Source organism: Trichomycterus rosablanca, chromosome 24, assembly GCF_030014385.1.
Source record: "Trichomycterus rosablanca isolate fTriRos1 chromosome 24, fTriRos1.hap1, whole genome shotgun sequence".
Lineage (NCBI taxonomy): Eukaryota > Metazoa > Chordata > Actinopteri > Siluriformes > Trichomycteridae > Trichomycterus > Trichomycterus rosablanca.
Window position 1 is genome coordinate 10,860,973 of NC_086011.1, and position 12,438 is coordinate 10,873,410.

General features: G+C 39.5%; 1 protein-coding gene across 4 annotated transcripts in view; it reads right to left on the minus strand.

Moving 5' to 3' along the window:
- cpne5b (copine Vb) overlaps positions 1-12,438 on the minus strand; it is a 277,781-nt gene that overhangs the window by 105,952 nt on the left and 159,391 nt on the right. For all 4 annotated transcript variants that reach the window (XM_062986426.1, XM_062986428.1, XM_062986429.1 and 1 more), the window contains one exon: positions 7,478-7,541. In XM_062986426.1, the coding sequence (XP_062842496.1) occupies positions 7,478-7,541 (64 nt within the window). The remainder of the gene's footprint in view (positions 1-7,477; positions 7,542-12,438) is intronic.

Sequence of the window (12,438 nt, forward strand, 5' to 3'; positions counted from 1 at the left end):
AGAACACCAAGTACAGTGTCTGGTAAAAACAGGCACTGTACATCACTCGGCTAATACCATGCCTACAGTAAAACATGGTGGTGGCAGGCATAATGGGGGGTGCTATGGGGTTCTTTTCAGCAGAAGATGCAAGCAGAGTGGTAAAACATTAAGGTCAGTATGAATGCAGCCAAATACAGGAACCTTCCTGAGTCTCTGAGTGGGTCTGACATTTGGCTTAACAAACACTTAAATAAAAAAATTTCTAACATTGCATCTGACTACCTGGGCAAATGTTCTCTCAGAATAAAGTGGCAATTTGGGTTTTCTTCTTTCTAGATCCATGAGCTATTACTAGCCACCTAAATTTACCACAGCAGGGTTTACACTGGCTTAGCAAAACAGACTGCATTTTAATGAACTCTTGCAGCATTTCCCATGTAACCAAGGTTGAATATTCCCCTGAGAGGAGCTCTGATCCTACATGCCAGCACTGGCTCTGCTTACTGAGAAAGCAATATCTAAATCAATACAAACATGCATTATGCAAAAACATGCTAACAACCACCCACATATTTACTGAGCATCCTTATTAGGAATATGCTTCAGCCCACAATTACACTGCATGGCCAAAAGTGCCATATGTGGATGTCTAAACATCACATTCAAAACCATAGACATTTCTGGATGGTTAGGTGGTTTGGGAGAAGTCATAAGAAAATGTAAGTGTGTGAAAATGAGCTGTACATTGAAAAAATCCTACAAACTTACTATAGTCTATTTTTTTTTCTATTTTATTCGTGCATTTTTCTCCCAATTTAGCATGGTCAATTTGTCTTCTGCTGCTAGGGGATCCCTGATTGCATATTGCTACTCAAGCCTCCTCCGACCAACGTAAAGCCCTTAGTGGAAGCCTTTTTCACCCATGCATTCTGCACAGGTGCCTCTCTATCTGCTAATCAGGGTCTTTACACAGCGTTTGAAGACCCCACCCACATAGTCCGGCCATCCCGCCATAGCAGAAACGTGTCTGCTGCAGGCACTGCCAATTATGCTCACTAGATGGCGCCCAGACGACCAGTGGCAACGCAGAGTTTCGAGTTTTGAGAAGTTGAGAATCTCGGCGTTTGTGTGCTAGCGCAGTGGTCCCCAACCATCGGGCCGCGGACCAGTACCGGTCCGTGGGTCATTTGTTACCAGGCCGCACAGAAACAATAAATAATTAGAGATCACTATAAAAGCAATTTAGTTTTCAATACTCTTCGAGTGTTTTTGTCCCCAATCACCACTAGGTGGGAGCAGTGTCTCGTTGCAGCGAAAAAAAATGTAGGATTCACACACTGTTATTCTTGAATTATTCTATTTTAAATCCTCCCGCCCCTGCCAGTCTGTGAAATTATAACTTATATTCTTAACATCAGCCTAAGAATGATGAAAACAATAAAGATAAAAATGCATAATCAAACTCCATCAAGGCATCGTTACTATTTGTGTTGTCTGAAGACATTTCTAGACAATTCTGTTCAGTATTTTTTGTCAAATGTGCCATTTTGGGATAACATCTTTCCCACTGTGATTTCAATAATTAAACATTGAGTTTAAAAGTTCAAAAGGGAAATAAGTGCAAATATAATTGGATTGAATTGTAATTGCAGAGGCATTGAAACAAACCTACATGTGCATGATACCCAAGTTAAAGCTCCACCACTTTTTGCCAGGGCAGATTGAATTTGCAGAATGAATTAATAACCATCAGATTCATGACACCTTGTCCCTAAACTGAAATAGAAGCTTTTGTGTGTAAAAGATGGGCAACACAGGAACAAAAAAACAACAAATCTCTGTCATTGATCTAGATACTAGAGGCACAGGAGAAATCCTTTTAATATTGTAATGAAGGTGCTTCAGTGGAACAGTGTTCGGTGGCATTCCATATCAGATAGAAGCTCAAAAAAGATCTTTCCACCCCAAACCTCTTTTCAAGGCACAAACCTGATTTCATTTAGGAGAGCAGTGAAGCACTGAAAAATGTTTGACATTATTTTCTACAGCTTCCACAAGAGGGGCCAAATTGATCCGAACTCCTAAAAGGGCAGTGGTTCTTTTTAAAGTCCCTGTCAAGATTAGTAAATTTTAATGGTCTGTTACACCTAAAAATCCTTACACTCCAAAGCATAATTTTTGAATTGTTTTTAACAATTTTAAACAAGCAGTAGCAAACCATGATTGCCCCACACCCTGACGTGTCTGGGGAAAGAGAAAAACAGTTTAGACCCTACTATAGCATTTTAGGGTGACTGTTATATTGGTATAATTTTTTTATAATTACTTGTTTTTTCGAGAATAAAATTTAAATACTTCAGAAATCTTTTGTAATACTTGCAAAGCCGTTTATTTGTAAAAGTTATATGGAAGTATAACTTAAAAAAATGTCCATTATTTTAACACAAGGAGGTTAATTGCTTTCTTCCTGTTTTACTCTGTTTGGCCATAATATTTCCATTTTATTTCCAAAGTCAAATATAAATAACTCAGTATTACTGTCCTCTTTTAAAGTACTTCAAAAGTTAACTAACAAAAATGAAGATGATAGTTCAGCCCTAGCAATGCATGCAGCAACCAGCACAGAGAGAGTTATCACTTAAACATAACAGCTAATTTCTTACGCAAAATGCAAATCCAGCTTACAAATAATCACAACATTAAGTTGCAATACACTGTGCATGTTGATTTATTCTGTTCCCTTAAACTTTTAAATAAACAGAAACCCTTAAATTAATAGACGGTGAAAGCGATTGGCTTTTCTTTCCTTCTATTTATTTACTGAACAGCCATAAGTACAACCATAACTTCCATGTGGGTACAGGCCAAAAACTTAATGACATTGACCAGAGGCAAATGTAGGACTTAGGTCCCCAAAGACCTGGCACATTGGTTCACCCATGCTACCTGCTGTTCCACACTCCTTTATGTCTGTATTTTATTACATTGATTTTTCACTCATTAGCAAGGCCCTCAGGTATTCGAATCTCAGCAGTGCTATTGGCTGACTAGTCACCTACACAGACATTATTGGCTATGTTTAAGAAAGGTTTTTCTTACAGTCGATAACGTTTTCATCAGTAATGCTATAGCTTTGTGTATGTCTCAACCTTTTATGCCCAGGTAAGCTGGCAGGTAATAGGTCAATGCATAGGAGTCATTTTCTCTGGAATATATTTTAACATCTCCTGAGCCTCATTATGTATGTTACTCTCTATACATGGGTGCAGCACCTTATAAGCATACAACTTTTATACTCAGCACTGAGATCTCACACTCGCCATCTTTAGCTTTTGTTTCTGGAGAATCAGTTGGAAAATGCTAGCAGGTTTTCCATTCCTTCATTTGCCATTTGCATCTTCTGTTCTATGTTTTCCTATAAGTGCCATGGCTGCCTCCCAAATTCTTAACTAACTTCCGTTTTCTCACACTTTTATTTCACTGGTGAGTGTGTGTAACATGCTGGTGGACTGAGGAGCTGGAAGAGTTACACCCAAATGTGGTTTGGTTTTCAAGCTGCCCCCATCCCTCAAGTTTTTTCTTTATCAGGCTAAGGTGTGTTTTCAATGCTTATAGCACATATTCCAGCATGCATGGTTAATAGGGCATTCATATCCAGCTCTCTCTTATTGTTGTTGTGCTTATGTAACTACAACTCAATGTACTTTCAAGTAGACTATACATCCCAGTGGTAACAGTGCTCATTAACACTAACACACCACAGCAGGCTTCAGGGCTATATAATTAAGCCCAGAGCTCTGAATGGAGTTGAGTCTTTGACCCAGGCAGTAATGGTCGGTGTTGCGTTACCTTGCTTATTCTTCAGAGAGCTCCTGTTAACAATTGTTATATGTTTAAAAAGGAAGGATCACTGACTCACTGCCTTGGCAATTCTTTTGTTTTTCTCTAAAACAACTCCTTTAGTTTCACTTTTCTTTAATTAGGGTTGACTAAGAAGCATTAAACTGTGGTCATGTGTCACTGATCCTCTTACCAATCTCCCTCCTAGCTGCAGTTTGCTTGAGTTCTTTTTAAAATCCTGCCTCTGGTGGTTACAACTTTTTACTTTTACTTCCTTTTCCTTTTTTTCTAAGTATGTGACTTTAGATCAATAAGCTCCCATTATTTTTCTGGTCCAGAATCATCTTGGTTAATTGTTTTGTTCCTGTTTCTTTTTGTTTAATTCCTGTTTTATTCATTTCTTTAGTTTCAACTTTGTTCCTAGAATTTTTGTTTAAAGTTTTTTATTTCATCTTGCCAGGTTTTTTTTCTTATGTTATTATTATTTTTCTTTCTTTTGTTTCCTGGTTAAGGTCTGAGGCTTTATGCAAGCCACTGAAGTTTCTTTATTACAAACTCATTAAACCATAAATTTTTTAACATCTCTTTTGCATAGGGGCACAGTCACATTGAAGAAGGAAAGAGCATTCCTCAGACTGTTGCCACAAAGTTAAAAGCAAAGTGTTTGTACATGCATCCTTCAGCTGTGACCTTTAGGCCAGCTGAAGGCTCTGGTGTGCTAGCGTGTTTTACTGCTGCACCACCTAAGCGTAACTCTTACTGTTTTTTTTTACCCCGACTTATTAATCACCTGTGTTCACACCAGGAGTGTCATCATCGCTTGTGGGTGTTTGGTTGCCATAATTTGTTTTTTCTGTTTAATTTATGCATTTTCTTCAATTTTCTCCCAATTTAGCGTAGTCATTTTGTCTTCCTCAGCTGGGGGATCCCTGATTGCAGTCGAGGTGGGTATATTGCTGCTCACGCCTCCTCCGACATGCGTGCAGCCCTTAGTGGAACCCCTTGTCACCCATGCATTCTGCACAGGTGCCTCTCTATCTGCTAATAGACCGCACCCACATAGTCCGGTCATCCCACCCTAGCAGAAACATGTCTGCGGCAGGCATTACCAATCATGCCCGGCCGACCGGTGGCAACGCCAACTTCCGAATCGAAGAGTTCAGAATCTCGGCGCTGGTCCCACTGCGCCACCTGGGCGCCATTGGTTGCCTTAATTTAACTAACGGCAAGCAAAAAAAGGCAAATGCAATCGCAGTACAGCGTACTTTACTGGCCAGTATCTAGAGAGCAAGAAAAAAAAAACTACTTATTCACAAATCACATTCCTTCGCACGCAGTTTTAAACACAAATCAAATGTGTTCCTGTTAAAAAAATCCTGGAAAGAAATCGCTTTTCTATAAATTTCATCCCTACATAGTCCAAAACAGTCTGTGCAGTCAACATATTAAAAAAATAAAAAATAAAAGCCTTTGCCCTTTCCATTTCCATATCTAGGAACCAAAAACAGAGTGTATGTTTCATGGTAGCAAAGATAATGCGTGTACTGCTCTGCTCGATGCTTAATTCCTAGTGGCAATCGCCTCATAGCTTTGATCCTAATTTGCATACAGTTTAAGCGTCTCTTCACTGCCAGTCTAAATGTAGGATTACATTCCCAAATTTTCGGTTGCTTTTATCACAGATCCTTATGGAACACAGTCAAATGACTGGCTTTACACACACTTACCTATCTGAGCAAAATTATTCACGCCCCCAATAAATACAATCTACACTCACTTACTGCTGAGCTGCAATCACACTTGCATTTTTATTTGTTAACTTTTATTATATTTAATGTTTTTTTGTTGTAATATAAACTTATCTGCTACCCTGGGACCGAGCGGTAGCAAAATCTAGGTTGAATAAAGCATAAAGGCCATTAATCAAAATCCAAAAAGAAGATAAATATGTTCAAAGGACAATGACTAAATATTCAACCAAACTTATTTAACACTGTTTTTAAATAAGATGAAGATGTATGCATACACCGATTAGCCATAACATTAAAACCACCTCCTGGTTTTTACACACACTGTCCCTTTTATCAGCTCCAATTACCATATAGAAGCACTTTGTAGTTCTACAATTACTGACTGTAGTCCATCTATTTCTCTACATACTTTTTTAGCCTGCTTTTACCATGTTCTTCAATGGTCAGAACCACCACAGTGCAGGTATTATTTAGGTGGTGGGTCATTCTCAGCACTGCAGTGACAATGACATGGTGGTGGTGTGTTAGTGTGTGTTGTGCTAGTATGAGTGGATCAGACACAGCAGCGCTGCTGGAGTTTTTAAACACCTCACTGTCACTGCTGGACTGAAAATAGTCCACCAACCAAAAATATATCCAGCCAACAGCGCCTTGTAAATACCGTATCCACTCACTTTCCACTCTATAAGACACTCCTACCTAGTTGGTCCAGCTTGTAAATGTAAAGTCAGAGATGATCGCTCATCTTTTGCTGCTGTTTGAGTTGGTCATCTACTAGACCTTCATCAGTGGTCACAGGACGCTGCCCACGGGGCGCTGTTGGCTCAGCCCAGCAGTGACAGTGAGGTGTTTAAAAACTCCAGCAGCATTGCTGTGTCTTATCCACTCATACCAGCACAACACACACTAACACACCACCACCATGTCTGTGTCACTGCAGTGCTGAGAATGACCCACCACCCAAATAATATCTGCTGTGCAGTGGTCCTGTGGGGGTCCTGACCATTAAAGAACAGGGGGAAAGCAGGCTAAAAAAGTATGTAGAGAAACAGATGGACTATAGTCGGCAATTGTAGAACTACAAAGTGCTTCTTGAGTGTAGAAACAAGGAGGTGGTTTTAATGTTATGGCTAATCAGTGTAATTGTCTATCATCTCCAATCAGTAAAGCAGTAAATTCCACCAATAGATTTGCAACAAACTTGTGGTGTCTAAATATTTCTTGCTCTATTTATTTTTAACACATTAACATTTTTAACACTGTATCATTGTCGTTTCTTATTAATACATATTTGTAAAGTGCAAAGCAAGACATGGCATGTAAATGTAGATAAATATGGGGCACCCAGGTGGCGCAGTGGGATGTTTCGATAACACTCCAGCGCTGGGATTCTAAACTCCCGAGTTCGAACCTTAGCTCTGCTACCGGTCGGCTGGGTGCCCTCTAGCGGGCATAATTGGCAGTGCCTGCAGCAGACAAAATTGGCCATTTAAAGTCTGCCCGGAGGGTTAAAAACCGGACTAATGTGGGTGGGGTCTTCGACGCTGTGTAAGGACCTTGGTTAGTAGCCTGAGGCGCCTGTACAGGAAGTCAAGGAGCGCAGGGATCCATGTGTGGCTCTCTGAGAGCGAATACTGGCCTCATGCACGAATTCACCAAACATGTGGGCAAATAAGAAGGGGTCAGTGTACTGCACATGCGTCAGAGGAAGCGTGAGGCAGGCGAATATACCCTCCTTGGACACGATTGGAGTCTCCATTGGCAGAATTTGGAGAAAATGGGTAAAATGCATAAACAAAATAGCAAAAAAAATGTTGATAAATATGAACTAAACGTAAATGCAATAACAAAAACAAAAGTGGTTTTCTGGTATCACAAAAATTGTAAATTGAAAACACACATACCCTGCAGTTTCCAAGCTCTTCTACTGACAAGACAATTGTGCCACATTTTTTCCCAGGGATCCCCCTGCAAACAATACAAAGTGTTAATTTATACTGCAATGTAAAAAATGAAACAGATCTAGCAGAATTTAGCATGACAAAAATGGTGTTTTGGTAAAGAGGCCTATAGCAAAAAATCCTCCCTTCTGAGCCTCTTTTTACAACATCTTTAGAATTTTTTATGATTAATAAGATACAACAGGATTTTACTGCCACTCACTACCTTCACTAAAATGCTCTTGAAATTTTCTTACTATATATTATGCACATACAATGCGTAAAAGTCTCAGAGAACTGCAATCTTCCTTTAGCATAATACTAGGATTCCCTGTAGTATAAGCACCATGCCCTCCAACAATTCATTGACAAATTAAGCCTATAACAGCTCAAGTTGCCTATCAATATCATTGATATCTTTATTCAGAAGGCTGTCTCCCACGGGGAGCATCTAACAGCAGTAAAGACGGATGTAGGCTATCTGTGTGGAAATACTTCGACCATAACCAGGCAGCTGCTCCAGCTAAATCTATTTTGGCGGAGACTTTGTTTACATTCGAGAAAGACTATGTGTCTTGACAGCAAACATCCCACTCCACAGGATTCCACTACCATGCAGCAGCTGTATATTTTGAAGTCAGGTACTTGTACAAGCATGAATCAAGGCTGGGATGTAAAAATATATACAATCTCAGTTGCTTGCATTGAAATGACCCTTTCCAAAAGGCTATTTGTATGAAAAAGGTCTTCTGCTAGGTTAAATCAGTGTCAATGCTATAACACCCTAATTATCCCAAACCATATGAAAAGGTCAGCATACTAAATCTGCTTGTTAAGAAACAAGGCAAACAGAGATTATCTGAAATGCATTAGGTAGATCTATCCAGATATTCAGCTATTTTGGTATAACTATTTTTAAATATTCTCATTTCTTTTGTGTTTAAAAACAATTTTATACTAGTAAATTCAACTATTTCAGCCAGACCCATGGATAACAAGTGCATAAAAAACCAACCATACATCCATGCAAACTTTATAAGCACTGACATTTAAATCAGTTATGCAAAATAGCTCATTGATTTTTGAAGTTGCACTGTCAAAGGCCACATATCCAACAAGCTATTTTTTGTTGAAGCTGTCTTTGCTAACTGTAAGTGCATTTGTAAAGTGGAAATGTTGAGTGCTTAAGTGCTGAAGGAAAATTATTTGTCACTATCATGTCACACTGATATATGTACATTCAAATGTTGTTTCTACTCTACTTAAATCTGTCACTTAGTTTTCAGTGTTTCCTGGCAATCACATGAAGTAAAATGTTACTGTTCTAGCTTTTCTGTTCTCAAATTCTACTATAGTCTAGACCAGGGGTCGGCAACCTTTTTTGTACTCTGTGCCGATTGAAAAAAATAGGTTGAAGATGAAGTAATAAGTGTGCCATGGAAAACGTCATATAACACAAACTGTTGCTATGTATGTGACATACACCAATTAATCAGTTAATTAATCTTACATGTCAGTGTGATCCTTGTCCCGGACTCTCTACAAAGATGATCCATCTGTAGTGTATATGAGGTGAACTTACTGACTTAAATTTTTGAAGAACACTGGTTTGTTTCTTGTACCTTGAAATTGCTCGTTTGATTGATTCCATTTTGTCAGCATCATCCTTAAATGAGCTTTGGTGCTTTGTCTCAAAATAGCAGCGCACACGAGGTGCGACAAACGATGCTTTCACCGCACATAGCACACAGGCCAGTCTTTTTGTTGAATAAATCCGTACAAATCTGTCCAGTCTTGTTGAACTGAACGAACATCCACTTTTGCACGTTTAGCAGCCATGCTATACCACGTTTTGCACAAAACTGAAAGCTGACTCACTTCTGACACCTTGATTTAACCTTAACTAGCATAAATTACTCAACCTTAACTGGCCATAGGTGGAGGAGGTTAAGGTGGAGTAATTTATGGTTGTTAAGGTTAATCAAGGTGTCGGGAGTGAGCATATGGCATAAGGGTGTAAGGACGGATCCAACTAATAAGGCGCAACCCTGAGCATGAAAAAAATTTTTTTACTCTTACCAATCAGAGTGCCAGACAAACGTGCTTCAAGTGCCAGCTTTGGCACGCGTGCCATAGGTTGCTGACCCCTGGTCTAGACTATGGCTACGACCTTCACTGATCAGCCATAACATTAAAACCAACTCCTTGTTTCTACACTCACTGTCCATTTTATCAGCTCCACTTACCATATAGGAGCACTTTGTAGTTATACAATTACTGACCATAGTCCACCTGTTTCTCTACATACTTTTTTAGACTGCTTTCACCCTGTTCTTTAATGGTCAGGACCACCACAGGACCACCACAGAGCAGGTATTATTTAGGTGGTGGATGATTCTCAGCACTGTAGTGACAATGACATGGTGGTGGTGTGTTAGTGTGTTGTGCTGGTATAAGTGGATCAGACACAGCAGCGCTGCTGTTTGAGTTGGTCATCTTCTAGACCTTTATCAGTGGTCAGTCCAGCAGTGACAGTGAGGTGTTTAAAAACTCCAGCAGTGCTGCTGTGTCTTATCCACTCATACCAGCACAACACACACTAACACACCACAACCATGTCAATGTCACTGCAGTGCTGAGAATGATCCACCACCCAAATAATACCTACTCTGTTGTGTTCCTGGGAGAGTCCTGACCACTAAAGAACAGCATGAAAGGGGGCTAACAAAGCATGCAGAGAAACAGATGGACTACAGTCAGTAATTGTAGAACTACAAAGTGCTTCTATATGGTAAGTGAAGTCGATAAAATGGACAATGTGTGTAGAAATGTGGGTGTGATTTTAATGTTATGGCTGATTGGTGTACAACCCCAATTCCAATGAAGTTGGGACGTTGTGTAAAACATAAATAAAAACAGAATACAATGATTTGCAAATCCTTTTCAACCCATATTCAATTGAATACACTACAAAGACAATATATTTAATGTTCAAACGGATAAACTTTATTGTTTTTTGCAAATATTCACTCATTTTGAATTTGATGCCTGCAACACGTTCCAAAGAAGTTGGGACAGGAGCATGTTTACCACTGTGTTACATCACCTTTCCTTTTAACAACACTCAATAAGCGTTTGGGAACTGAGGACACAAACTGTTAAAGCTTTGTAGGTGGAATTCTTTCCCATTCTTGCTTGATGTACAACTTCAGGTGCTCAACAGTCCGGGGTCTCCGTTGTCGTATTTTGCGCTTCATAATGCGCCACACATTTTCAATGGGAGACAGGTCTGGACTGCAGGCAGGCCAGTCTAGTACCCGCACTCTTTTACTATGAAGCCACGCTGTTGTAACACGTGCAGAATGTGGCTTGGCATTGTCTTGCTGAAATAAGCAGGGACGTCCTTGAAAAAGAAGTTGCTTGGATGGCAGCATATGTTGCTCCAAAACCTGTATGTACCTTTCAGCATTAATGGTGCCTTTACAGATGTGCAGGTTACCCATGCCATGGGCACTAACACACCCCCATACCATCAGAGATGCTGGTTTTTTAACTTTGCGCTGATAACAATCCGGACAGTCCTTTTCCTCTTTGGCCTCCACACGACGTCCATGATTTCCAAAAACAATTTGAAATGTGGACTCCTCAGACCACAGGACACTTTTCCACTTTGGCTTTCGCTTTGCATGGTAGAGTTTTAAATTGCACTTGGGAGCAATGAACTGTGTTCACTGACAATGGTTTTCTGAAGTGTTCCTGAGCCCATGTGGTAATATCCATTACAGAATGATGATGGTTTTTAATGCAGTGCCGCCTGAGGGATCGAAGGTCACGGGCATTCAATGTTGGTTTTCGGCCTTGCCGCTTACTTGCACAGATTTCTCCAGATTATCTGAATCTTTTGATGATATTATGGACTGTAGATGATGAAATCCCTAAATTCCTTGCAATTGCACGTTGAGAAACGTTGTTCTTAAACTGTTGGACTATTTGCTCACGCAGTTGTTCACAAAGTGGTGAACCTCACTACATCCTTGCTTGTGAACGACTGAGCCTTTCGGGGATGCTCCCTTTATACCCAATCATGACACTCACCTGTTTCCAATTAACCTGTTCACCTGTGGAATGTTCCAAACAGGTGTTTTTTGAGCATTTCTCAACTTTCCCAGTCTTTTGTTGCCCCTGTCCCAACTTTTTTGGAACGTGTTGCAGGCATCAAATTCAAAATGAGTGAATATTTGCAAAAAAACAATAAAGTTTATCCGTTTGAACATTAAATATCTTGTAGTGTATTCAATTGAATATGGGTTGAAAAGGATTTGCAAATCATCGTATTCTGTTTTTATTTATGTTTTATGTCCAAACTTCATTGAAATTGGAGTTGTATATGGTCCAAGTGCAGGCGGTTTCCCAACCTAATTTAAGCAATAGATTTATGGCAAAAGATTTGGTCTACGTTATTACTGACACTTTAATGTTAATATGAAAAAAGATTGTTGGTGAAACTCAGTTATATTAGATTTACAGTATGAGGTTAGAGTATCTCAGTCTGTCTACCTTATTGAATTTGGGTTCAAAGGTTCATGCAGTCAGTGGAATGCAGGTTAATTGGCTCTTTCAGGTCAACAAAAGACATTTGCAGAACAATGCACTTCAAAGGGCATCAACAAAGCATTTAAACAGAGACACATCCAACTCAAAGATATGAATGCTCGTTGATGTCACCATGAGCAATGCTAAAAATGAAATTTTTCTCATTTGCAGACCTAAACCTAAAGATGCCATAGCAAGTATATTCCTGTTGTATTTTGATCATTAAAAGGTATAGAGAGGCAATCAGTAGTTTTAGTGTCATCTAAGGTAATGCTGACAAAAAATGAAATGGGAGAGATTGATAAGGTTTGAACCTTTTCTGGCACAGTTGC